This window comes from Ranitomeya imitator, chromosome 6 (assembly GCF_032444005.1).
Source record: "Ranitomeya imitator isolate aRanImi1 chromosome 6, aRanImi1.pri, whole genome shotgun sequence".
Classification (NCBI taxonomy): Eukaryota; Metazoa; Chordata; class Amphibia; order Anura; family Dendrobatidae; genus Ranitomeya; species Ranitomeya imitator.
Window position 1 is genome coordinate 32316950 of NC_091287.1, and position 27067 is coordinate 32344016.

The window sequence follows — 27067 nt, forward strand, 5'->3', positions numbered from 1 at the left end:
ACAGGACAGAGGTTGAGTCAACTTTAATCCATGTCAACTGGCTGCAAGTGTGATTTAGTTATTGCCAACACCTGTTAGGTGCCACAGGTAAGCTACAGGTGCTGTTAATTACACAAATTAGAGAAGCATCACATGATTTTGCGAACAGTGCCAATACTTTTGTCCATCCCCTTTTTTATGTTTGGTGTGGAATTATATCCAATTTGGCTTTAGGACAATTCTTTTTGTGTTTTTTCATTTAAGACAAATTAAATGAAGATAATAATACCAAATAATTTGTGTTTGCAATCATTTTCAGGAAGAAAATGAGTATTATCTGACAGAATTGCAGGGGTGTCAATACTTTTGGCCATGACTGTAATGGATAGATAGATAATAGATAGATAATACTTAGATAATAGATGATAGATAATAGATGGATGATAGATAGATGATAGATAATAAACAATAGATAGATAGATAGATAGATAGATAGATAGATAGAATCTTTCTAACTAATTGCAGAAACATAGAAAATTGTACGTATTTTCAGCACATTGTACTTACAGGGACTCAGAAGACTGGGAGCTTTCTCCTCGTGACGGGACACATCCACTCTAACTACTCCTCACTAGTTATGCAAATATTTGACTTTCTTCATCTAGTAAGATTATTTCCGACAACTTTTTTTTTTCCCCCAGCATCATGTGATTTGTTCATGGACCAGTTGGTTTCGCTGCCCCACTGACAACGCACACATAATACTCCCACTTTACATGTGCTGGGAAATGGGACGGAGGCAAAGAGCTTCATACACAAGACTGATATTATAGTTTTCTCTCATCTTGACGACTGCTTCCCATATAGCAGGGGTGTCAAACTGCATTCCTCTAGGGCTGCAAACAGGTCATGTTTTCAGGATTTCCTTGTACTGCACAGGTGATAATTTATTCACCAACTCATTATTTGTGTAGGTGATTAAATTATCACCTGTGCAGTACAAGGAAATCCTGAAAACATGACCTGTTTGCAGCCCTCGAGGAATGCAGTTTGACACCCCTGCCATATAGTCTATTCAGGTACCTGTGCATCGTGTGGGGCGCCTCCTGCTCAGGAGACCAAGTTATGGTCACTGAGGAGCAGCAGCTCTTATAAGGCCGGAGTCTCACTACAGCGAGATACGGCCGAGTCTCGCAGGTTAAAACCAAACTCTGGCACCGGCACTCCGGAGCGGAGCGTGCAGCCGCACAGCAATACATGGAGCCGCACGCTCCGCTCCGGAGTGCCCGTGCCACAGCTGGGTTTTAACCTGCGAGACTCGGCCGTATCTCGCTGTAGTGTGACTCCGGCCAAAAACTTGATGTAATCCCTCCATTTCTGAACAGCTGGATGCACTCAGTCATTCCTAAAGGGGGTGTCCATTACTACTTGACAACTCCTTTTCAATGTCCCGTATGTGCCTAGAAGAAATAAAAAGACATACCTACCTCCCAAGACCAGCACCACTCCTCCTCCGATCTGAGCAATATACCCCGATGATCTTGTGACATTGTTTATGTCATGTGAACACTGTGGCCAAGGAACTCAGAGGTGGAACTGCTCCGGTCTGGGCGGAAAGTATGTTTTTTTTAAATTTTCTTTTCTTTTTATTTTACTAGCTACATAAGGGACATTGATAAAGGGTTATCTAGCAGTGGCCAACCCATTTAACCCTTTAAGACAGTGATTTTCTGTGGGTTTTTAAAAATTTTTCCTCCCCTTTATTTATATATTTTTTTTTAACTGGGAAACGTTATTTTAATGTTAATAATTTTTTTAAATTAATTCGTACTTTACATTTTAATCTCCTTAAAAGATCTTGAATCTGAAATTTGCTTGTTCTATATAATACCATACCTCAGTTTTGCAGCACATAAGAAAATGACTGATCTCATATGAAGCAAAGCCACAGGAGCAGCAACAACTGAGAGAAACAATCGGTCAATTGTAAAATTCTGCTTTCTGAGAGTGACTGTGGCATTTAAATGGTTAAACAGCAGTGATATAAGCTAGCTCTTGTTGCTGCTGTTAGAGGCAGGTGTTGGCTGTATTACACAGTCAGCACATGCCTGGACTGCACAGCTCCTGAGCCCGCCCCATACATACACCTTACAAAAGACGCACCATCATGTCCTATGTCTGGTAGGGATTAGTTTATGCCTGGCAAATATGTGACTGTGGTTGTATCACTGCAGATGCTGTAAAGCCTGTGTGACGGAATGTACATCTTGTTATCACTATCACCATAGTAACCATGTTTTACTGTTGTAGTGCTGGAGACTAGATAGCCATAGTAACCATGTTTTACTGTTGTACTGCTGGAGACTAGATAGCCATAGTAGCCATGTTTTACTGTTGTACTGCTGGAGACTAGATAGCCATAGTAGCCATGTTTTACTGTTGTACTGCTGGAGACTAGATAGCCATAGTAGCCATGAGTCATGTTTTACTGTTGTACTGCTGGAGACTACATAGCCATAGTAACCATGTTTTATCGTTGTACTGCTGGAGACTAGATAGCCATAGTAGCCATGAGTCATGTTTTACTGTTGTACTGCTGGAGACTACATAGCCATAGTAACCATGTTTTACTGTTGTACTGCTGGAGACTAGATAGACATAGTAGCCATGAGTCATGTTTTACTGTTGTACTGCTGGAGACTAGATAGCCATAGTAACCATGTTTTACTGTTGTACTGCTGGAGACTAGATAGCCACAGTAACCATGTTTTACTGTTGTACTGCTGGAGACTAGATAGCCATAGTAACCACGTTTTACTGTTGTACTGCTGGATACTAGATAGCCATAGTAGACATGTTTTACCATTGTACTGCTGGAGACTAGATAGCCATAGTAACCATGTTTTACTGTTGTACTGCTAGAGACTAGATAGCCATAGTAGCCATGTTTTACTGTTGTAAAGCTGCAGACTAGAAAGCCATAGTAACCATGTTTTACTGTTGTACTGTTGGAGACTACTTAGCCATAGTAACCATGTTTTATTGTTGTACTGTTGGAGACTACTTAGCCATAGTAACCATGTTTTATTGTTGTACTGCTGGAGACTAGATAGACATAGTAGCCATGAGTCATGTTTTACTGTTGTACTGCTGGAGACTAGATAGCCATAGTAACCATGTTTTACTGTTGTACTGCTGGAGACTAGATAGCCATAGTAGCCATGTTTTACTGTTGTACTGCTGGAGACTAGATAGCCACAGTAACCATGTTTTACTGTTGTACTGCTGGAGACTAGATAGCCATAGTAACCACGTTTTACTGTTGTACTGCTGGATACTAGATAGCCATAGTAGACATGTTTTACCATTGTACTGCTGGAGACTAGATAGCCATAGTAACCATGTTTTACTGTTGTACTGCTAGAGACTAGATAGCCATAGTAGCCATGTTTTACTGTTGTACAGCTGCAGACTAGAAAGCCATAGTAACCATGTTTTACTGTTGTACTGTTGGAGACTACTTAGCCATAGTAACCATGTTTTATTGTTGTACTGTTGGAGACTACTTAGCCATAGTAACCATGTTTTATTGTTGTACTGCTGGAGACTAGATAGACATAGTAGCCATGAGTCATGTTTTACTGTTGTACTGCTGGAGACTAGATAGCCATAGTAACCATGTTTTACTGTTGTACTGCTGGAGACTAGATAGCCATAGTAGCCATGTTTTACTGTTGTACTGCTGGAGACTAGATAGCCATAGTAGCCATGTTTTACTGTTGTACTGCTGGAGACTAGATAGCCACAGTAACCATGTTTTACTGTTGTACTGCTGGATACTAGATAGCCATAGTAGACATGTTTTACCATTGTACTGCTGGAGACTAGATAGCCATAGTAACCATGTTTTACTGTTGTACTGCTAGAGACTAGATAGCCATAGTAGCCATGTTTTACTGTTGTACAGCTGCAGACTAGAAAGCCATAGTAACCATGTTTTACTGTTGTACTGCTGGAGACTAGATAGCCATAGTAGCCATGTTTTACTGCTGGAGACGAGAGCCATAGTAGCTATGTTTTACTGTTGTACTGCTGGAGACTAGATAGGCACAGTAGCCATGAGTCATGTTTTACTGTTGTACTGCTGGATACTAGATAGCCATAGTAGCCATGTTTTACTGTTGTACTGCTGGATACTAGATAGCCATAGTAACCATGTTTTACCATTGTACTGCTGGAGACTAGATAGCCATAGTAGCCATGTTTTACGGTTGTACTGCTGGAGACTAGATAGAGATAGTAGCCATGAGTCATGTTTTACTGTTGTACTGCTGGATACTAGATAGCCATAGTAGCCATGTTTTACCATTGTACTGCTGGAGACTAGATAGCCATAGTAGCCATGTTTTACTGTTGTACTGCTGGAGACTAGATAGGTAGCACTGACCATAGCTGAGAGGACAGTACAAACCAGCGTCCTCGTTTCCCACACATTGCGGCTCTCACCTCTTCTTTGAGGACCTTGGTCTTTTCTTTGGAAAGAGGATCTGCCATTTGGCTTCTATCATGTTGTTCTGTGGTCACATCTTTGCTTTGCGGAATTGTGTTGGAGGACTCCGTCTGGACAGGGTCCGGAGGTCCTCCCAGCAACGTTACATCCTGTCGCTCCTGCGCAGGGATCTCGTCCTGTTCCTCAGGAGATTCCCTATGCTTCGCTATCTCTTCATCTTTCAGTGCCGCAAGTCGTGAAAGCTCCGTTTGCTGGGCAAATGCGATGGTCATCTCGACAATAACCTAAAGGCGAGTAAAACAAATACAACAATGTATTCACAGAATGGTAACATTTTGACAATGCAGTTTTCTCCGTGTAAGCCAAGTTCTTGCAAAAACGAGTAACTTTGCGATCTACCTCTTATTAAAAATTCACTCCGTTATCAAGAACGGAGAAAATTTTTAAAATTCTATTGTGCACTGCTTATCTCCTAGGTAACCGGCCACCACTGCAGCCTATCAAAGGTGGCAGGCAAAGAGATCAGCGCCTGTACTCCTCCGTGCAGGAAGTCCACAAAGTTCAGGTCTGCGGATCATCTATGCCGCCATCTCTAACTGATGATCATCAGGAGCCTTATGCTCCCTGGCAAACAGGAAGGGGAGTAGTGCGCTCCCGAACAATGATCATGGGAAAACACCTATAAATGTGGAGTTGCAGTGATCTATAATGCCAGCCGCTACTAAAATTATGTCGCTGTCCATTGAGAGACGCGCCTCCTCCAATCAGTTGATCGCCGGAAGTGCGGAACTTCAAAAACTCCCAATGATCTGATATTGATGCCCTATCCCAACAACATATAGCAGAATAACCCCTTTAATCCTCCTTAAAGGCACATAGGGCCCAGGTGTAAATATTTAGCTTGGGACGGATTCTGATGACTGTCTCATTTTTAGCTAATGGCAGAAGGGAACACTTACACGGCAAAGGGGGTGGTGCCAAGTTATCTTTTGATGCCCTGAAGACAGGGCAGAGGGGAGAGGATCCTGCTGCAGTCAGTTATCCTTCATTCCTAACAAAGGTTAGTGAGGAAGCGGAGCGGGACATGGCTGAACTTCCAACACACGGAGGAGATTTCTTTACATATTTCTCAGCTTCATTTGCAATATAAGGTTAAAAAAGAATCAAAGAAACAGAGGACGGTGCAGATATATATTATAAGTATATCTCTATATATTTTGTGTCTATTTTTTTTGTTCCTTTGATGTAGGTCTGTGACGCCTTTAGCTTTACCATTGCTGTGCCCATTCTCCCATATTTACCACTTTCTTTTTTATGTGCTGGTGCTTTCTGCAGCATTATTCTAAGTTACTATACACATATTTTTTTTTACTAGTACTTCACTAATATAATATTTTATAAGAAGTATCTCAGATCACCGGCAGTGCACACAAGAAAGGTCACATTCGGCTTTGCAGCGCTGGTATTTTAGGAGAATGTGACGCTTTCCATAAAATTCAACACAAAAAGTTAAAAACAAGAGAATGTAATTATCATAAAACATGTGAAAAGTAAATGAACCTATGGAACAAATTCACAACACTACAAAATCGGCAAACAGTAAACAGATCGGACCGTGACAGCCTGTGTCACACCCCACGGCCGCCTGTGTCACACCCCACGGCAGCCTGTGTCACACCCCGCAGCAGCCTGTGTCACACCCCACGGCAGCCTGTGTCACACCCCACCGCCTTTTAGCCACAGGTGTTTTTAAATACAGCAGGACCACTACCCCTGCACAGAGAGAGATTTTAGTCTAAGAGAGGATTCATGTTCCCATAAAGATGAAGACTTTATTCTAACAGAGGATTGGCATTGTTAGGTCCTGGAAACGAGAAATGCCTTAACGTGGCTACCAGTTACACATGAATTGGCCAATTTATGGGCTAAACTTGCTCAATTTTCTAGTTTCTAATGCAACAAGGCAGTTCAATTTTCATATTTCATATTGGCATGCTATGGCGCCACAGAGCACTGCCTTTTTGTTTGAGTGTTTTCTATGACACACTCCATTACATCCTATATCACACTCCATGACACCCTATATCACACACAGGTCCTGTGGAGATATGAGAATGGAGGCTGACCCCTGTGGAGATATGAGAATGGAGGCTGACCCCTGTGGAGATATGGGAAGTGGAGGCTGAGCCCTGTGGAGATATGGGAAGTGGAGGCTGACCCCTGTGGAGATATGGGAAGTGGAGGCTGACCCCTGTGGAGATATGGGAAGTGGAGGCTGAGCCCTGTGGAGATATGGGAAGTGGAGGCTGACCCCTGTGGAGATATGGGAAGTGGAGGCTGACCCCTGTGGAGATATGGGAAGTGGAGGCTGAGCCCTGTGGAGATATGGGAAGTGGAGGCTGAGCCCTGTGGAGATATGAGAATGGAGGCTGAGCCATGTGGAGATATGGGAAGTGGAGGCTGACCCCTGTGGAGATATGGGAAGTGGAGGCTGACCCCTGTGGAGATATGAGAATGGAGGCTGACCCCTGTGGAGATATGGGAAGTGGAGGCTGAGCCCTGTGGAGATATGGGAAGTGGAGGCTGACCCCTGTGGAGATATGGGAAGTGGAGGCTGACCCCTGTGGAGATATGGGAAGTGGAGGCTGAGCCCTGTGGAGATATGGGAAGTGGAGGCTGAGCCCTGTGGAGATATGGGAAGTGGAGGCTGAGCCCTGTGGAGATATGGGAAGTGGAGGCTGAGCCCTGTGGAGATATGGGAAGTGGAGGCTGAGCCCTGTGGAGATATGGGAAGTGGAGGCTGACTCCTGTGGAGATATGGGAAGTGGAGGCTGAGCCCTGTGGAGATATGGGAAGTGGAGGCTGAGCCCTGTGGAGATATGGGAAGTGGAGGCTGAGCCCTGTGGAGATATGGGAAGTGGAGGCTGAGCCCTGTGGAGATATGGGAAGTGGAGGCTGAGCCCTGTGGAGATATGGGAAGTGGAGGCTGAGCCCTGTGGAGATATGAGAATGGAGGCTGACCCCTGTGGAGATATGGGAAGTGGAGGCTGAGCCCTGTGGAGATATGGGAAGTGGAGGCTGACCCCTGTGGAGATATGGGAAGTGGAGGCTGACCCCTGTGGAGATATGGGAAGTGGAGGCTGACCCCTGTGGAGATATGAGAATGGAGGCTGAGCCCTGTGGAGATATGGGAAGTGGAGGCTGAGCCCTGTGGAGATATGGGAAGTGGAGGCTGAGCCCTGTGGAGATATGGGAAGTGGAGGCTGAGCCCTGTGGAGATATGGGAAGTGGAGGCTGAGCCCTGTGGAGATATGGGAAGTGGAGGCTGAGCCCTGTGGAGATATGGGAAGTGGAGGCTGAGCCCTGTGGAGATATGGGAAGTGGAGGCTGAGCCCTGTGGAGATATGGGAAGTGGAGGCTGAGCCCTGTGGAGATATGGGAAGTGGAGGCTGAGCCCTGTGAAGATATGGGAAGTGGAGGCTGAGCCCTGTGGAGATATGGGAAGTGGAGGCTGAGCCCTGTGGAGATATGAGAATGGAGGCTGACCCCTGTGGAGATATGGGAAGTGGAGGCTGAGCCCTGTGGAGATATGGGAAGTGGAGGCTGACCCCTGTGGAGATATGGGAAGTGGAGGCTGACCCCTGTGGAGATATGGGAAGTGGAGGCTGACCCCTGTGGAGATATGAGAATGGAGGCTGAGCCCTGTGGAGATATGGGAAGTGGAGGCTGAGCCCTGTGGAGATATGGGAAGTGGAGGCTGAGCCCTGTGGAGATATGGGAAGTGGAGGCTGAGCCCTGTGGAGATATGGGAAGTGGAGGCTGAGCCCTGTGGAGATATGGGAAGTGGAGGCTGAGCCCTGTGGAGATATGGGAAGTGGAGGCTGAGCCCTGTGGAGATATGGGAAGTGGAGGCTGAGCCCTGTGGAGATATGGGAAGTGGAGGCTGAGCCCTGTGGAGATATGGGAAGTGGAGGCTGAGCCCTGTGGAGATATGAGAATGGAGGCTGACCCCTGTGGAGATATGGGAAGTGGAGGCTGAGCCCTGTGGAGATATGGGAAGTGGAGGCTGACCCCTGTGGAGATATGGGAAGTGGAGGCTGACCCCTGTGGAGATATGGGAAGTGGAGGCTGACCCCTGTGGAGATATGAGAATGGAGGCTGACCCCTGTGGAGATATGGGAAGTGGAGGCTGACCCCTGTGGAGATATGGGAAGTGGAGGCTGAGCCCTGTGGAGATATGGGAAGTGGAAGCTGAGCCCTGTGGAGATATGGGAAGTGGAGGCTGACCCCTGTGGAGATATGAGAATGGAGGCTGACCCCTGTGGAGATATGAGAATGGAGGCTGACCCCTGTGGAGATATGGGAAGTGGAGGCTGAGCCCTGTGGAGATATGGGAAGTGGAGGCTGAGCCCTGTGGAGATATGGGAAGTGGAGGCTGACCCCTGTGGAGATATGGGAAGTGGAGGCTGAGCCCTGTGGAGATATGGGAAGTGGAGGCTGAGCCCTGTGGAGATATGGGAAGTGGAGGCTGAGCCCTGTGGAGATATGGGAAGTGGAGGCTGAGCCCTGTGGAGATATGGGAAGTGGAGGCTGAGCCCTGTGGAGATATGGGAAGTGGAGGCTGAGCCCTGTGGAGATATGGGAAGTGGAGGCTGAGCCCTGTGGAGATATGGGAAGTGGAGGCTGAGCCCTGTGGAGATATGGGAAGTGGAGGCTGAGCCCTGTGGAGATATGGGAAGTGGAGGCTGAGCCCTGTGGAGATATGGGAAGTGGAGGCTGAGCCCTGTGGAGATATGGGAAGTGGAGGCTGAGCCCTGTGGAGATATGGGAAGTGGAGGCTGAGCCCTGTGGAGATATGGGAAGTGGAGGCTGAGCCCTGTGGAGATATGGGAAGTGGAGGCTGAGCCCTGTGGAGATATGAGAATGGAGGCTGACCCCTGTGGAGATATGGGAAGTGGAGGCTGAGCCCTGTGGAGATATGGGAAGTGGAGGCTGACCCCTGTGGAGATATGGGAAGTGGAGGCTGACCCCTGTGGAGATATGGGAAGTGGAGGCTGACCCCTGTGGAGATATGAGAATGGAGGCTGAGCCCTGTGGAGATATGGGAAGTGGAGGCTGAGCCCTGTGGAGATATGGGAAGTGGAGGCTGAGCCCTGTGGAGATATGGGAAGTGGAGGCTGAGCCCTGTGGAGATATGGGAAGTGGAGGCTGAGCCCTGTGGAGATATGGGAAGTGGAGGCTGAGCCCTGTGGAGATATGGGAAGTGGAGGCTGAGCCCTGTGGAGATATGGGAAGTGGAGGCTGAGCCCTGTGGAGATATGGGAAGTGGAGGCTGAGCCCTGTGGAGATATGGGAAGTGGAGGCTGAGCCCTGTGGAGATATGAGAATGGAGGCTGACCCCTGTGGAGATATGGGAAGTGGAGGCTGAGCCCTGTGGAGATATGGGAAGTGGAGGCTGACCCCTGTGGAGATATGGGAAGTGGAGGCTGACCCCTGTGGAGATATGGGAAGTGGAGGCTGACCCCTGTGGAGATATGAGAATGGAGGCTGACCCCTGTGGAGATATGGGAAGTGGAGGCTGACCCCTGTGGAGATATGGGAAGTGGAGGCTGAGCCCTGTGGAGATATGAAAGTGGAGGCTGACCCCTGTGGCGATATGGAAAGTGGAGGCTGACCCCTGTGGCGATATGGAAAGTGGAGGCTGACCCCTGTGGCGATATGGAAAGTGGGGGGCGGGTCTTTGTGTGGAGCTAAGGGAGTGGGGCAGGTCTTTATGTGGTGCTGCAGGGAGTGGGGGCGAGTCTTTACGTCGTGCTGAATTACTTTACGTGGTGCTGCAGGGAGTGGGGGCGGGTCTTTGTGTGGCACTGCAGGGAGTGAGGCGGGTCTTGTGTGGCGCTGCAGGGAGTGGGGGCGGGTCTTGTGTGGCGCTGCAGGGAGTGGGGGGCGGGTCTTTGTATGGCGCTGCAGGGAGTAGGGGCGGGTCTTTGAGGCGCTGCAGGGAGTGGGGGCGGGTCTTTGTGTGGTGCTACAGGAAGTAGGGCAAGCCTGTGTGGCGCTGCAGGGAGTGGGGCGGGTCTCTGTGTGGCGCTGTAGGGAGTGGGGCGGGTCTATGTGTGGCACTGCAGGGAGTGGGGCAGGTCTCTGTGTGGCGCTGCAGGGAGTGAGGGTGAGTCTCTGTGTGGCGCTGCAGGGAGTGGGGCAGGTCTCTGTGTGGCGCTGCAGAGAGTAGTGGCAGGTCTATGTGGCGCTGCAGGGAGTGGGGCGAGTCTCTGTGTGACGCTGCAGGGAGTGGGGCGGGTCTGTGTGGCGCTGCAGGGAGTGGGGCGAGTCTCTGTGTGGCGCTGCAAGGAGTGAGGGTGAGTGTGTGGCGCTGCAGGGAGTGGGGCGGGTCTCTGTGTGGCGCTGCAGGGAGTGGGGCGGGTCTCTGTGTGGCGCTGCAGGGCGTGGGGCGAGTCTCTGTGTGGCGCTGCAGGGAGTGGGGCGAGTCTGTGTGGCGCTGCAGGGAGTGGGGCAGGTCTATGTGGCGCTGCAGGGAGTGGGGCAGGTCTTTGTGTGGCGCTGCAGGGAGTGGGGCGGGTCTCTGTGTGGCGCTGCAGGGAGTGGGGTGGGTCTCTGTGGCGCTGCAGGGAGTGGGGCAGGTCTATGTGGCGCTGCAGGGAGTGGGGCGGGTCTATGTGTGGCACTGCAGGGAGTGGGGCGGGTCTCTGTGTGGCGCTGCAGGGAGTGGGGCGGGTCTGTGTGGCACTGCAGGGAGTGGGGCGGGTCTGTGTGTGGCACTGCAGGGAGTGGGGCGGGTCTATGTGTGGCACTGCAGGGAGTGGGGTGGGTCTCTGTGTGGCGCTGCAGGAAGTGGGGCGGGTCTCTGTGTGGCGCTGCAGGGAGTGGGGCGGGTCGGTGTGTGGCACTGCAGGGAGTGGGGCGGGTCTATGTGTGGCACTGCAGGAAGTGGGGCGGGTCTCTGTGTGGCGCTGCAGGGAGTGGGGCGGGTCTCTGTGTGGCGCTGCAGGGAGTGGGGCGGGTCGGTGTGTGGCACTGCAGGGAGTGGGGCGGGTCTATGTGTGGCACTGCAGGAAGTGGGGCGGGTCTCTGTGTGGCGCTGCAGGGAGTGGGGCGGGTCTATGTGTGGCACTGCAGGGAGTGGGGCGGGTCGGTGTGTGGCACTGCAGGGAGTGGGGTGGGTCTCTGTGTGGCACTGCAGGGAGTGGGGCGGGTCTCTGTGTGGCACTGCAGGGAGTGAGGGCAGGTCTTTGTCTCTACGGTTTGAGAGACCGGAGGAGGAACAGAAAGGTGATAATTCTCGCAGGCAAGCTATAGGACACGTAAGAGTAAGGCTTGCTGATAACTGTGGGGAAAGAAAGATTCCAACACCTATAGTGCTGACAGAGTGGATAATGAGCATGACAATCAGGACAGTTCCTGGACCTATTGGACTGGTATATGCATTAAAAGCAGTGGAACTTGCTGTAGAGGTGAGAGCAGCAAGACCATGCTTTTCTGCAGATTTACATCATTATAACAATTACAGATATATGATGAGAAGCCTTGATGCTAGTGTGAACAGCGCCTTTGTGACTATATGGTAAGAAAAAAAACTGCTGCAAATGGATCTTCTTCAGCATTAATGCCACTCCTAGATCTATTAGCTGACAGGTTTATTTCACCATGTACTCGGGCCAAAAAAAAAAAAAAAGCCCAGGTCTGATGCTTGTGCCGTATTAGAAAGAGACATGAGAGCCGAACCTGGAAACTCAATCCGTCCCATCCAATAATGACTCCTGAGAGGATGAAACCAGATCCTGGTGGCACAGAAAGGGGTATAGAAAGTGCTCCGTTCTACCCAACTGGGCCGTGACCTCGCATAAAGGAGGCCGTGAAGGACGGCAGAGCAGATGGGAAAGGCAAGGGCAATGTAATAGCTTCACTAATTAGATAATTATGAAGTCCTAAATTAAATCTATTCCATGTAGAAAATTCTTTACAGTTAGGCAGGACTAAATCTGTAGCAGGGGCCATCGAGGAAAGCGGCGGGACCCCCATTTGGGAGGACGGAGCGTATCCAGGGAATTTGATGCACTTACGGCGTACAATTGGCTTATGTGCCGGCAGAGCTCCCTGCACATACGTCAAAGGTATTCGTTACCTCCTGTCCATCCACTGCGGGTGGCTAGAGATGAGAAAAATGATTCCCAGGACCAGGGGCCATGTGGGAATCAGAGCCCGGCAAACTTCTTGCAAACTATCAGGCATACCCAGATGGCAAAGGAGGTACTAGAAGTGTGGCCCTGTATACAGGTGGGCGTAACATTGGTGCAAACTGGGGTCCAAGAGATAAGGGGTCCACTTCCACCTCCAGAACAGCAAGCAGCTTCAAAGGGGCTGCATTATCATGAGCTATTGGGCTGCAAAGGGCCCATATTCTGTTCTTGCACAGGGGGTCTCTCCTGTAATTTGCAGTTTTTCTCTGCACAGAGGAGCAGCTGTGTGTGCAAGAATAACTGTGACAGAGGCAAGAATGAAGCCCCCTCATTTTTAGGATCCCAGAAGTAGGACCCCCCCTTACCATAAAGTAATGGCATGTACTAGCAGTTTGCCATCATTTACTAACATGGGAGTACCCCATTAATTTGTGAGCTGGTCATATATAGTGCAGGGTAAGAGCAGGAGGGGCTGCAGTCCTGTACTTTTCCTAAAGAAAACAGTCAGACTCACCCGCGCCACCTCCTCCTCAATCTTCTCATGGAACCGCTCCTCCACCAGCTGATTTAAGTCCTCCGGATTCTTCTCCTCCGGGATGGGATACAGTGCGGGCTCCTGGAAGCTGCCATTGAGGATTTCTTGCTTGGCCTTTGTCCGGTGGATGATCTCCTGTTTCTCTTTGTTGTGTTCCTCGGTCAGTTGGGCTCGGAGATGATCCAGTTCCGCTTCATGCTGCCTCCTTAATGCGTTTACTTCTTCCACATACTTAGAATAAAGAGCCTGCCGCAGGGCCTGCAACTGCTGGGAAATGAGGCCGAAGGGCTGACGCAGAGAACGATCCCCCATTTGTTCATCGTTCTATTTCGCAATAGACAAAAAAAAGGATTTAGAAGCAAATTTACAAGTAACAATATTTGCACCTTAATACATTAATTGTACAGCATGGATCCCCCCAACCTACGGCTCGCAGGTCTGATGTGTGGCTCGTAGCCCAAGTGAGCGTCCACAGTACACTGATGTAATCAATACCTGCGACGGAGCAATGAGCCAATGGCTCCCTGCTCTACCACTCACCTTCATGTAGACCACTGGTCTCTTTAGGGGGCACGGATGTGACATGCAGACAACTGCATTGCTCAACCTGTGCTTGGACACTGAAAGTCAACGCTGCTGGGGGGTTTGAGGCTACTGGAATATAATTTATTTTTCTGTGGCATTACCTCTTTCTGACGGGGCGCTTGGACAATTCTTTCTTTTACAGGGCCCTTGGGCCATTATTCCTTTCAAAGGGGGACCTCGGGCCATTGTTTCTTTCAAAGGGGGACCTCCGGCCATTGTTTCTTTCAAAGGGGGACCTCCGGCCATTGTTTAATTCAAAGGGGGACCTCTGGCCATTGTTTTATTCAATGGGGGACATCCGGCTATTGTTTTTTTCAATGGGGGACCTCCGGCCATTGTTTTATTCAATGGGGGACCTCCGGCCATTGCTTCTTTTAAATGGGGGACCTCCGGCCATTGTTTCTTTCAAAGAGGGACCTCCGGCCATTGTTTTTTTTCAATGGGGGACCTCCGGCCATTGTTTTTATTTCAATGGGGGAACCTCCGGTCATTGTTTTTTTCAATGTGGGACCTCCGGCCATTGTTTCTTTCAATGGGGGGACCTCCGGCCATTGTTTCTTTCAAAGAAGGACCCGGGGCCATTGTTTCTTCCTGCCACTAGTGGATCCAATGTGAACAGCAGACACATTTCTACATCATCATATGCACACAGTGCATCCAGTGAGTAAATGTACACGGCGCCTTATTTGCGGTGTATTTTTTCAGCAGCACAAAGAAGTACCAGCAATTGAGATCTGCACGTTACGTATTATTTCTGCATATAAATAGACACGGGATGCGGCTTTCCAAATATGCAAGCGCATTTTGGACTTCACTCTAGCAATGCACAGTATGAAGTCTGCGGCAACTGCGATCAATATCAGACCATGTGCAAAAAAAAAGAAGAAGAACTGGGTCTTGCACCAGTTTTGCATGCAGTGTCCCATTAATGATAGACAAAAGAAATGTTACTATGGGAATAAAAAAAAAAATAGAAATAAAGCAAAGAAAAACAAACGCCAATAATGCAACGGTTTGTACGTGGACACTTACCGCCTGCTCACACCGTACACAAATCACTTATGAACCTCGGTGTTTCTGCTAGTAAATGATCCTGACCTGCGGGTTTCAGGCTGCCTCGTAGCTCCCTGTACATACCTGTTACCAGGGCAGGGCTCGCAGATGGAGTTACCCAAACAAAAGGCGAATATCAAACACCAGCTCCCTTATTTACCTTTATCACATCGCTAGATGGAGCAACAACGCTCTGGAATATGGCAGCTTCCTCCGGGCCGAGCTCCGCCGCTGCCTCCGCCGCTCTGCACAGCTCCCTGAGAACAAAGCACGAGTCACAAAAACTGCGAGAATCAAGTAACAGCAGGGAAACAGTGAAATGAAGGAACGGCAGTGATAATCTGCACGGCCGGCGTCTGTCTAATGCCCGGGACCTGTTATTTCACCGTGACACCGGATACATTATCACAGAACATTTTTTTTGGCGTCTATCTTACATTAAGGTGAACTCAAAATGTAGTTATTAATCTATACTTTGCGGTCACTGAATGGAAACATTCCGTATTACTATTCAAAGGCTTAAAGAAAACTCCTGAGCCCAGATACAGTTTGTTTACATAAATAAATGAAAAAAAAAAAAATCTGCATTTTACTCACCCTCCCCAGGTCCATTGTAGAGTCTCAGTCTATTAGTGTTGGAGACTCTGAACTGGACCTGGGAAGGGTGAGCACATTCATCTAGTTTTTTCTCCCTGACAAGAGATGCTGAATTGGTGCACTGGAAAGGGGATAATTTCCTGCACACTAGAGGTTCGACTTCATCACCCCATCCAGCGAATGAGACTCTGAAGACCCCCGTCTCCATGGGGCAGAGGTCGAGCGTGCACCCCTCTACTCCACTCATTCTCTATGGGACTGCTAGAGACATGATTAAGGGTGCTGCGTCACCTGAAACGCGTAGATAGTGTTTTTTACCTATATTGTGCTGATGTTTTATCCTCTGCTTCTCACATGAAGTGAATAAAGTATTTAGTTTTTACTTTTCACTGCCTCGTTGAGCTGGAATTCCTTTTTCTTTTACTGCTAGAGACAGCAAAGCGCTGTACTCAGCTTTTCCCAGCACTGCCATAGAGAATAAATGCAGCGGAGGGGTGCACAACTCCCCCATGTGCAGGGCATTGCAGTAGCTTAGGAATTCATTGTTTTGACCACTCTTATAGTAACAGTTAGTGGTCGTACCCATGGATACCCAAGCTACTGCAATGCATTGCTCTTGGCTAATCAGATGAACTATATTACAATTCTAATTGGAGGTATTTGCTAATATTATTATTATTAGACCTACTACATATTGGGATAGGATATTGGTGAAGAACTACCCCTTTAAATCCAGGATATTAGTGGTGGCCTGCAATTTAGTATTCCGCGCGGCTATGAAACTCATTTTTGGGATATGCTTCTTCTCTCCCATCTATTGCTGGAAAGAAAGTAAGTGGATAGATCTCAATCCGGTGTCTGCCCCGGTCTTATGAGGGATAGTCCCATCATCTTACCAGTCCCCCAAAGACCCGGCAGAGACGTCCTGGAACTTCTCCTGAAGATGGATTATCTCTGTAGAGAATCTGTCTTCATTTTCCTTCAGCTTTTGCTGGAAATACGATCGCAGGTGCTCGATCTCTCGCGTGTGCTCCTCTTCGAGCTGCGCTCGTTGCTGACTGAACTCACTTTTCAGTCTCTCCGTTTCTTCCGACGCCGCGGCCAGGGAAATCACGGCGTCCTGAACACCTGAGAAGACCAATTAAGGTTAAGATTTACTGCTGGCGACTGGGAAACAAATTCTGTTTCACAGTCCAGAAGATAGATGTGTCGTTATAAGCTGCATGAGGTCGTCCCCTTAATGATGGGGCATATCGCTCCTGAAATGCTCTGCCCCATCACTGAGGGATCTGTGCAGACATTCAATAGCTCCTCCTCCTCCACTTACGTCTATGATCGAAGAAGAAACCGGAAGATGAACGATCAATGCTCGGCCTCCTGTTACAGACAGGTTATCCCTAAACTTCCCCAGACTACCAGGGATTGTTACATTAACCCCGCTTTTATCCTAGACCACCAGGGATACGAATATTCATATCATTATCACTCTAGACTGCCAAGGATACTGACATTACAACCTTTATTCCCCTAGAACACCAGGGATCTGAATACCATTACTAACCTAGACCACCAGGGACACTGACATTATTTCCTTCACTGCCCTAGACCACCAGGGATCTTAATATTAACACAATTACTACCCTAAACCACCTGAGATTCTGACCGTACCTGTGCACTTCCACAGCCACTAGTAACACTTACTACCCCTGATCAGTATGTATATGGATATTCACCATATCACTGCCATAGATTATTGGGGATACTGACACTGACCACTTTACTCCCCTATATCACCAGGATGCAAACATTTACCCCTTCATTGCACTAGACCGCCAGGGATGCAAACATTTACCCCTTCATTGCACTAGACCGCCAGGGATGCAAACATTTACCCCTTCATTACACTAGACCACTATGATGCAAACATTTACCCCTCATTTGCACTTGACCACCAGGAGGCAATATTTACCCCTCCATTGCACTAGACCACCAGGGATGCAAGCTTTTAGCCCTGCATTGCACACTAGACCTCCAGGATGTAAACATTTACCCCTTAATTTTGCACACTAGACCACAATGATGAAAATATTTACCCCATCATGGCACACTAAACCACCAGGATCCAGGATGTAAACATTTACCCCTCCATTGCACACTTGACCACAAGGATGCAAACATTTACTCATCCGATGCACTGTACCACCAGGATGCAAACATTTACATCCCATTGCACTAGTCGACAAGGGATGCAAACATTTACCCCTCCATTGCACTAGACCACCAGGGATGCAAACATTTACCTCTCCATTGCACTAGACCACCAGGGATGCAAACATTTACCCCTCCATTGCACTAGACCACTATGATGCAAACATTTACCCCTCCATTGCACTAGACCACCAAGGATGCAAACATTTACTCCTCCATTGCACTAGACCACGAAGGATGCAAACATTTACCCCTCCATAGCACTAGACCACTAGGGATGCAAACATTTACCCCTCCATAGCACTAGACCACCAAGGATGCAAACATTTACCCCTCCATTGCACTAGACAACTAGGGATGCAAACATTTACCCCTCCATTGCACTAGACCACCAGGGATGCAAACATTTACCCCTCCATTGCAAAAGACCACCATGGATGCAAACATTTACCCCTCCATTGCACTAGACCACCAGGGATGCAAACATTTACCCCTCCATTGCAAAAGACCACCACGGATGCAAACATTTACCCCTCCATTGCACTGGACCACCAGGGATGCAAACACTTACCCCACCATTGCACTAGACCATGAAGGATGCAAACATTTACCCCTCCATTGCACTAGTCGACAAGGGATGCAAACATTTACCCCTCCATTGCAAAAGACCACTAGGGATGCAAAAATGTACCCCTCCATTGCACTAGACCACCAGGGATGCAGGCAATTACCTTCAGTGCACTAGAACTGGATGCTATATATTACATTTACATCTAGGCTGTTTGGGTTTCACAGAGTTAGGAGCCAGAATGACTAGTGCAGTCTTTACAGGGGCTGTCTGGTTTAGAAACCCCCTATAAAACATTCTCAATTAACAAAGCGGGGTTGCTTATGGCAATTTCATTTATAAACCAAGGTGGAGAACAGCTATAAGGAGCATCTCCCACCCAAGAGGTCCCAGGACATCTGAGCATCTCCCACCCAAGAGGTCCCGGGACATCTCTGCATTAGACATACAAGACTTATATGATTGGATCCCGTGTAATGCCTAATTTCCCCTTGCTCCTGATCAATGGGGGTCCAATCAGGAGGACAACCTGTGGTCATTATACCACTGTGTACCCTTTTCCACTAATAGCGGATGACCCAGTAATAATGTGAAGACCCTCTAACTTCTTCCAAAAAGTTGTATTGCAATATATAGAGCAAGGGATCAGACAATGGCAGGTTCAAGTTCCTTGTAAGGAACAATAAAAAAAAAAGTTTAAAAAAAATTAATCTATTTTCACAGTAAAAAAATTGGTATTGCTGTATCCAAAAAAGTCTGATCAAAATATAAAATTATTTAACGCATATGGTAAACGCCGTAAAATAAGAAAAAAGTGATACACCAGAACTGCAGTTTTTCAACACCGCACTGCCCCCAAAAATGCAATTAAAAAATATTGTATGTCCACCAAAAGGCTACAAATAAAAACATGATTATCGTGCAAAATTAATAAATACAAATAAAAAACAAGCCCTTACTCTGTTTCATAGATGGAAAAATAAGAAGTTACAGGTCTCACAAACCACATTTTTTTCTTGTTTTGTTTTTATAAATTTACAATATTTTTTTTTTTTGAACCACTAAAATAAACAAAACTATACAAGTTTGGTATTGCCGTAATTGTACTGACCTGGAGAATTTTGTCGCCAGGTCATTTTTACTGTACAATGAGCACCGTCAAAACAAAAACACAAAAAAAAAAATGTCGGAACCGCATTTGTTTTTTTTCAACATTTCATTTTTTTCTCCCAGTTTTTTTTAGTGCATTGTATAGTAAAAAAAAAAATATGCTGGTGTCATTCAAAAAATACAACTCGTCACGCAAAAAAAACAAGATTGACAGAAAAAGAAAAAAAATGGTTATTGGAACAAAAAGAAAAGTGCAAAAATGAAAATCATTGGGAAAAAGTTCTAAGTAGCGACCAGCCACAATATTTTTTCCCATTGTTTTGGAAGTGATTGGAGGATAAAAAACAGTCATGAAAGAAAAATCGATAAAGCAAAGTTTACTTCAATTACTGGGAGCAATGGAAAAAAATGTTATAAAATGTGTCCCTTTCCCACGTTCCATGGGCATTTACCTGTCTGGCTCGGTGCAGAATTTTGCAAATTGATCACAATCTGAGTCACCGGAGTAATTTCTGTCTCCACTTTTGTATCTTGCAGATCTCCTGTCTGTAAAAGAACAATATATGAAACCAATGAATATGCATCTATGAACAGATATAACAGATGTGCGAGAAAAAAACAAAAAAAAAAACAAATACGACTTCAATGAGTCAATGGAGATTTGAATATTAATTTCCTTCTGGGGAAAGACGGACAGGACACAATGTGACCGGCTGTATGTCGCCTGCTGCATTCATTTGCATCTAAGTGTTTATCATGATGTAAATTATCTGCTCACTTGTAATAAAAGACAAAGAGGTATGTGGAATATTATCCAATTAATAACCACCATGTATTAGTATACGCCGGTAGACACTAAATATACAGGTTCAGTTTAATGGGAATGTCTCTCACAGATAACCCAGAGAAAAGCCGCTCATACCTGGCTGCTTGTTGTTTGCAAATCTGCATCAAAGTATAACATTTTATTTAAAACATAAAGTTACTTTATGGCTAAAAGAGTAATAAAGTAATATCTCAGGATGCGAAGAGTTCATAGAGGTCACTCGTGTCTTTATACACGTATCAGCACACATTCTACAGAATTAAAGAAACAAAATTTGATGTGATCTATATACCTATAAATATCTGAGCTCAGGTAGGTCCTGATTAGAAACAGAAATAATAAAGATACGCTTCACCCTATAAAAGTGAAAATTAGGGGGCATGTATCTTCTGTGAATGAAATATAGGAGTGATAACATGAAGAAAAGTTCCCGTATTTTCTCCCCACAGGATCACTGGATACGTTACAAGGGGAAAGGTGACAGTAACAGGCAGTGAGATATAAGAGGGGTGATAACATGAAGAAAAGTTCCTCAATCCACCTCCTTGAGGGTCACTGGATACTTTACAAGGGGGAAGGTGACAGTAACAGGCAGTGAGATATAAGAGGGGTGATAACATGAAGAAAAGTTCCTCAATCCACCTCCTTGGGGGTCACTGGATACTTCACAAGGGAGAAGTGGACAGTATCAGGCAGTGAAATACAAGCGGGATGATAACATGAAGAAAAGTTCCTCCATCCACCTCCATGGTGGTCACCAGATACTTCACATGAGGGAAGTGGACAGTGTCAGGCAGTGAGATACAAGAGTGGTCATAACACGAAGAAAAGTTCCTCCATTCACCTCCTTCGGGGTCACTGGATACTTTACAAGGGGAAGTTGACAGTAACAGGCAGTGAAATATAAGAGAGGTGATAACATGAAGAAAAGTTATTCCATCCTCCTCCCTGGGGTTCACTGGATACTTTACAGGGGGAAGTTGACAGTAACAGGCAGAGAGATATAAGAGGTGATAACATGTATTCTCTTCCCTAGAGTCACTATATGCTTTACATGGGAGAAGACAGCAACAGGCTGTGAGTGGTAAAAGAGGTGATGAAGAAAAGTTACCAAATCCTCATTTGGGGGTCACTGGAGACTATACAAAGGGGTAAGCTGAAAAGTAAAAGAGCTGGTAAAATGAAGAAAAGTTCCTGCATCCTCCCACCTGGGGTCACCGAATGCTTTACAGGGGACAAGCTAGCAACAGAATTGTGAATTATAATAGGAGAGATAACATGAAGAAAAGCTCCTGTATTGTCTCTCACAAGGTCACTGGATGCTTTGCATGATGAGGAAAGGTGACAGTAACAGGTTGTGAGAGGTAACAGGTGATAAAGACAAGTTCCTGCATACTCCCCTCTCCGGGGGCACTGGACACTTTACAAGGGGGAAGGTGACGAGATGCAAGAAGGATGATAACATGAAGACAAGTTCCTGCAGTTTCTCCCATAGGGTCCCTGGATACTTTACATGTGGGAAAGTGGGCATGCTCTTAGCTAGGAGGAGAATAAGCTGCAGCTAGCACCACTGGAACAGGCTCATCTTCTCTTAGAACAAGGTATCACGCATGCTGAAATACAACATGCTCGAACTTCTTTCGCCCTCACAGCATAGGACAAAACACAAAACAACTTTTTTTTTTTTTTTTTTTTTTTATTTGCCGACAGTATATAAAAATGTGATTCTTACCCTCCGCACCCAACTGGAAATCTCGCTCATCTGCTTATATCCTTCCAAAAACCTTTGTAGAAGCGATTCCAGCTTTGCTTGCAGAGCTGCAGTGACATACATAGTAACATAGTAACATAGTTAGTAAGGCCGAAAAAACAGGATTTTTGGTTGCTTACCGTAAAATCTGTTTCTCGGAGCCTTCATTGGGGGGACACAGAAACCATGGGTGTATGCTGCTGCCACTAGGAGGCTGACACTATGCAAATAAAAAAGTTAGCTCCTCCTCTGCAGTGTACACCCCACCGACAGGAAGTAGGATATTCAGTTAGTGAGAAAGCAGTAGGAGAAGCAACGTGTAAAAGAGAAAGAATAATAATAACATAATAAACTTTATCTACATAGCGCCAACAAATTCCACGGCGCTCCATAGATTAACAGTTTCAAGCACTCAAAGAGTATTTAAAGAACTCAAACGTATACAGTAAACAGAGCTGTTCAATTTGGGAGGGTGCTGTGTCCCCCAATGAAGGCTCCGAGAAACAGATTTTACGGTAAGCAACCAAAAATCCTGTTTTCTCTATCGCCTTTCATTGGGGGACACAGGAACCATGGGACGTCCAAAAGCAGTCCCTGGGGTGGGAAAAACAGACTTCCATCAAGTCCGAGGACTCACCACTGCCGCCTGCAGGATCCTTCTGCCCAGGCTGGAGTCCGCCGTAGTCCGGCGAAAGGCGTGGATGGAAGATCAGGTTGCCGCTTTGCAAAGCCGTCGGCGTAAGCCCTGTGACATACCGCACTGGAAGCGCCGACTGCCCGGGTAGAGTGAGCCTTTATCTCAGGAGGGGGCACTCTAATCTAGACCCGGTAAGCTTCCAAAATTGCCATTCTGATCGAGCGAGCAATAGTCGCCTTGGAAGCCGGCAGGCCTCTACGCACGCCATCAGGGATGGCGAAAGGAGAATCCATCTTTTGGAAAGCGGCCGTGCTAGCCAGGGAGATCCTCACTGCCCTGACGGGGTCCAGCCTGCACAACGATCGCTCCAGAGGATGAGTCGGAGCTGGACAAAAGGAAGGTAGAACGATGTCCTCGTTGAGGTGGAAAGATGAAAACCACCTCGTGAAAAGAAGGAAGGCGGAGGCCTGGGACCACCTTGTCCTGGTGGAAAAAGAAGAAAGGAGGTCGGCAAGAAATGGCCGCCAACTCAAAAACGCGGCGGATCGAAGAGATGGACCTGAGAAAAGCCACCTTCCGAGATAGAACTGACAGGGGAAAAACTCCCTCAGAGGCTCAAAAGGGGGGAACCCCTAAGAACAACCAGCACAACCTTTAAATCCCATGAATCCACAGAGGCCCTGTACGGAGGGACAGCGTGGGCCACTCCTTGAAGGAAGGTCTTAACCTGTGGCTGAGAAGATAACGTCTTCTTAAAGGGAAGAAGAGCGCAGGAACCTGGCCCTTTATGGAACTGAGAGCGAAGCCCGAATCCAGTCCTGCCTGAAGGAAAACCAAATGGAAGGCAGGGAAAGGACATAGGTGAAAAGCGGTTGGACTCGCATCAAGGAAAGTAAGCCTTCCAGGTACGATAGTATATCCTGGAAGTAGACGAAGGCTTCCTAGCCTGGATTATAGCGTGACCCATCCGGGCCGAAAGACCGGACGCTCTTAGAACTGTGGAGTCCACAGCCACGCCGTTAAACCGAGCGACCGATAATTCGGGTGGCAGATCGGACCCCGAGACAGCAGATTGGGTCTGTTTGGAAGGCACCAGGGGTGTCCGCGAGAAGATTGACGATGTCCGCAAACCAAGACCTCCTGGGCCAATCCGGGACGATCAGAATGACCGGCACCCATCCCGCCTTGATCTTTTTTGACAGCTTGGAAAGCAAGGGAAAGGGGTGGGAACCGGTAGGGGAGTACGAACTGCAACCAAGGAATGGCCAGAGTGTCAACACCACTGTGAGAGAGGGACCTTGGGCCGACCCGAGGGACCTTCCTATTCAATCGGTACGCCATGAGGTCCACATCTGGAGTCCCCCATCGAAGAGCAATCCGATAGGAAACCTCCTGAAGTACCAGTCCCCTGCCACAAGGCCCTCGCGGCCGAGGAAGTCGGCGGCCTAAATGTCCACGCTGGGGACATGCACTGCGGAGCTCACCAGGACCGTTGCCTCTGTCCAAAGGAGGATCTTGGAATCTCGGCCGAGGCCAGAGAACGCCGAGTCCACCCCTGGTGGTAGACATATGCCACTGCTGTGTCATTGTCTGTCTGGATTCAATTTGGCAGGCTGCTGAGAATCCTTACCCAGTGAAGGAAAGACAGAAAGATGATCCGGAACTCGAGGACATTGATCGGCAAAGAGGACTCCTGCGCCGACCAACAACCCTGAAAAGAACAGGTGACAAAGCCCCGCGCCTCCGCCGAGCGGGCTGGCGTCCGTCGTCACCACCTGCCAGGGAACTGGGATAAGAGAAGTGACCTCGGCCACCAGTCGAGGAACCGTTTGACCCGGGAGAAAGCCGGATCGGACAATGCAGGGAGAAGACAGACCTGTCCCCCTGTGATAGAATAGCCTGCTGAAGAAGTCTTGAATGTAACTGGCGAAGGGAAAATTGCTTCCGATGTTGCAACCAACCTCCTTAGGACCTTTAAGGCCCATCAGAAAGGAGGGGAGCCGAAAACCCTGGAGCAAGCGAACTTCCTGACAAAGGAGGGATATCCTGTCTTCGGGAAGGAAGACTCTGGTCCGACAAGTGTCGAAAAACATGCCCGGAGATACGAGGCGCTGAACAAGACGGAACTTCTTCCTGTTGACGAGCCACCCGCAACGGCTAGAGTGTCGGGAAAGATGGATAGACTTTCGGGAGCCTGAAACCGAAATTCCTGAGCCTCCATGGAAGCGATTACTGAACGAGGGAATATCATCCTGAAGTGTCTCCGACGAAACCTCCTGTTCAGCAAATTGAGATCCGGGCTGGGACGAACCTTGTCGTCCTCTGTCAGTACAAAAAGCTTCGAAGAGAAGCCTGTGAACCGTTGAACCGTTCCTGTTCTGGGACGGGAACGATTACCCCGGATCTAAGGAGGGAAACAATGGCTGTAAAGAAACCCGGGACTAGAGCGGGGTCTTGGAGGTTGGGATTCGAAGAAAACGATCCCAGGGCCGTGAAATGAAGATTTTGTATCTAGAGGATACAAGTGCCCTGGCCCATGCGTCCTCTACTGAGGAGACCCAGACGTCCCTGAGGAACAGGAGAAACGGGCTAGAGTCTAGTCGTGGGTCATGCCTAGGTGGAACTTCCAGTCCTGGACCTGGAGAAACCACCTTAGGAGTAGCGGGAACGCCAGGAAGGAGTGAGTCGAAGAATACCTTCTTCTCTTAACGTGCCTGTGGCCTCTGTTCGAAGTTGCCGCCTAAGAAGAGAACTGGTGCCGCCAGTGGCGTCCTTAATAATTTTGTCCATCTTTGAACCGAAAAGACGTGATCCTTGGAAAAGGCAGGCTCGTAAGGGACTTCTTTGATGACTCTTGAGCCAAACAGAACGATGGCTGGCAACAACATTACTGGGTGTCTGAGCGGCAGAAGACGCGACGTCCAGAGAACAAATTATTCCCCGGCGAGAGTAATCTGGGTGGTAACTTCCGCCAGCCAGTCTGGTGGAGCTCCGGCTTGAATGCCCCAACGGGGTTGTTTTAGCCCCTTCGGATACCGACTTAGAAACCCAAGTGCAAGTGAAAACCGGGCATAGGGATGATGCGGCAGGTTCGAGAGCCGAATTTACAAAGGATTCCATGATCGTATCGATGGAATCTGTCAGAGTCGCCCCACCGGACAGCGTGAGGACTGTGTTGGTGGCAAGTCTAGCAGCTGGTGGATCCACAGGGGGAGAGGTCGTTCTCCATCGCCTCTCATTCCGGTTGGCGATGAGATCCGGAGGAAAGAGATATGAGACTCCAAGACGCTTTCCTCTTTGAGAACGTCTGGTCGAATTCGCTCTTTCTCTGGCCAGAAGCTCCTCGATTCAGGATGAGGAGCGAATCCCTTGGGAGGTAGTTTAGACCATCTAAACGAAACCGCCTGATCTGCGGGTTTCGTAGAGGAATCTTTGTTGCCACAGGTCAGATTGTACGCTCCAATGAGGCTTTGAACCATATCCCTCATGTTAAGATATGGTTCGACTCAGGCCCCAAAATATCCTCCGAAGGCACATCAGAGAAAGCCTCGCCTGACTCCGGGGGGAGGATAAGGGGGAACTCGACCACAGAGAAGGACCGTGGGGCGAGATGGACCGAGAAGAGAACTCAGACTGGCGTTCCCGTCTGAATCTTTCGCGGCCTGTATTGGAAGACTCGGACAGAGCTTCTTGTGACCCGCTGGCTACTACGGAAGGCTGCAGGGGCAACCGATCGAGCACGGACACAAGGGTCTGGGACACCCGTGCGAGATCCGCTACTGATAGAGACAGAGGGGAGGCCCAGCCTGGGGTGGGGACTTCGCTTTGAGGCGGAGCAGCAGGGGGGAACAAAATGTGGGTTGCTGCAGGCCTGCCTGAGGGCAGCTTGTGGTTACAAGGCGAACCCTGAAAGTGTTTCACTAAGACGCAGGAAAAGGTAGGAGGCCGGGGGCGACCTCCCTTAAAATTAGACTGAACGGGCCCCTGAGGGAAATGTCAGAAGATTAGGGGTTTGAGTCAAACTGCGGTGCAGAGGTACTCACGGCAGGCGCTGCTGTGTCCAGATGGAAGGCTGCACGGCTTGGAAGATGCTCCTCAGGAAGGATAGCCCCTAGGAGAACAGGTAGACACATCTGGGGCACTCTTGTCCGGAGCTTACTGCAGGCCTGAAGAACAGCAGTGGAACAGAAAGATGGAGCTGCTGCCCTGTGGCCTCTGGTGCAATCCGCGCAGATGATATGCTGTGCCCCCAGGTGAAAATGCGGGCAGGTTGGAATCTCCTGCCCTGTGCTCAGCAGCGACGTGAAGGAAGGGGCGGAGACAGCCCAGATGGCGCCGGTGGGCGGAGATTGCAGGGCACAGTTTGTCGGGCGGGAGAAAGCCCGCCCGAAGAAAGCGGAAGTGGAGGAACGCGGTACCGGAAGTAGGCCCCGGCGGAAGCCGGGACCTAAATTAGAGGCCGGTGCCGCTGGAAAAGAGGCCGCGGCCCCGGAACAGTGCGCCGCAGAGCA

At 48.3% G+C, this 27067-nt stretch overlaps 1 protein-coding gene across 4 annotated transcripts in view; it reads right to left on the minus strand.

Annotated features, from left to right (window-relative positions):
* The window catches only part of AKAP9 (A-kinase anchoring protein 9), a 269468-nt gene that overhangs the window by 138339 nt on the left and 104062 nt on the right, over positions 1 to 27067 (minus strand). For all 4 annotated transcript variants that reach the window (XM_069729428.1, XM_069729427.1, XM_069729425.1 and 1 more), the window contains 6 exons: positions 21902 to 21987; positions 19796 to 19889; positions 16354 to 16585; positions 15021 to 15117; positions 13202 to 13546; positions 4486 to 4773 (listed from right to left, as the gene is read on the minus strand). In XM_069729428.1, the coding sequence (XP_069585529.1) occupies positions 4486 to 4773; positions 13202 to 13546; positions 15021 to 15117; positions 16354 to 16585; positions 19796 to 19889; positions 21902 to 21987 (1142 nt within the window). The remainder of the gene's footprint in view (positions 1 to 4485; positions 4774 to 13201; positions 13547 to 15020; positions 15118 to 16353; positions 16586 to 19795; positions 19890 to 21901; positions 21988 to 27067) is intronic.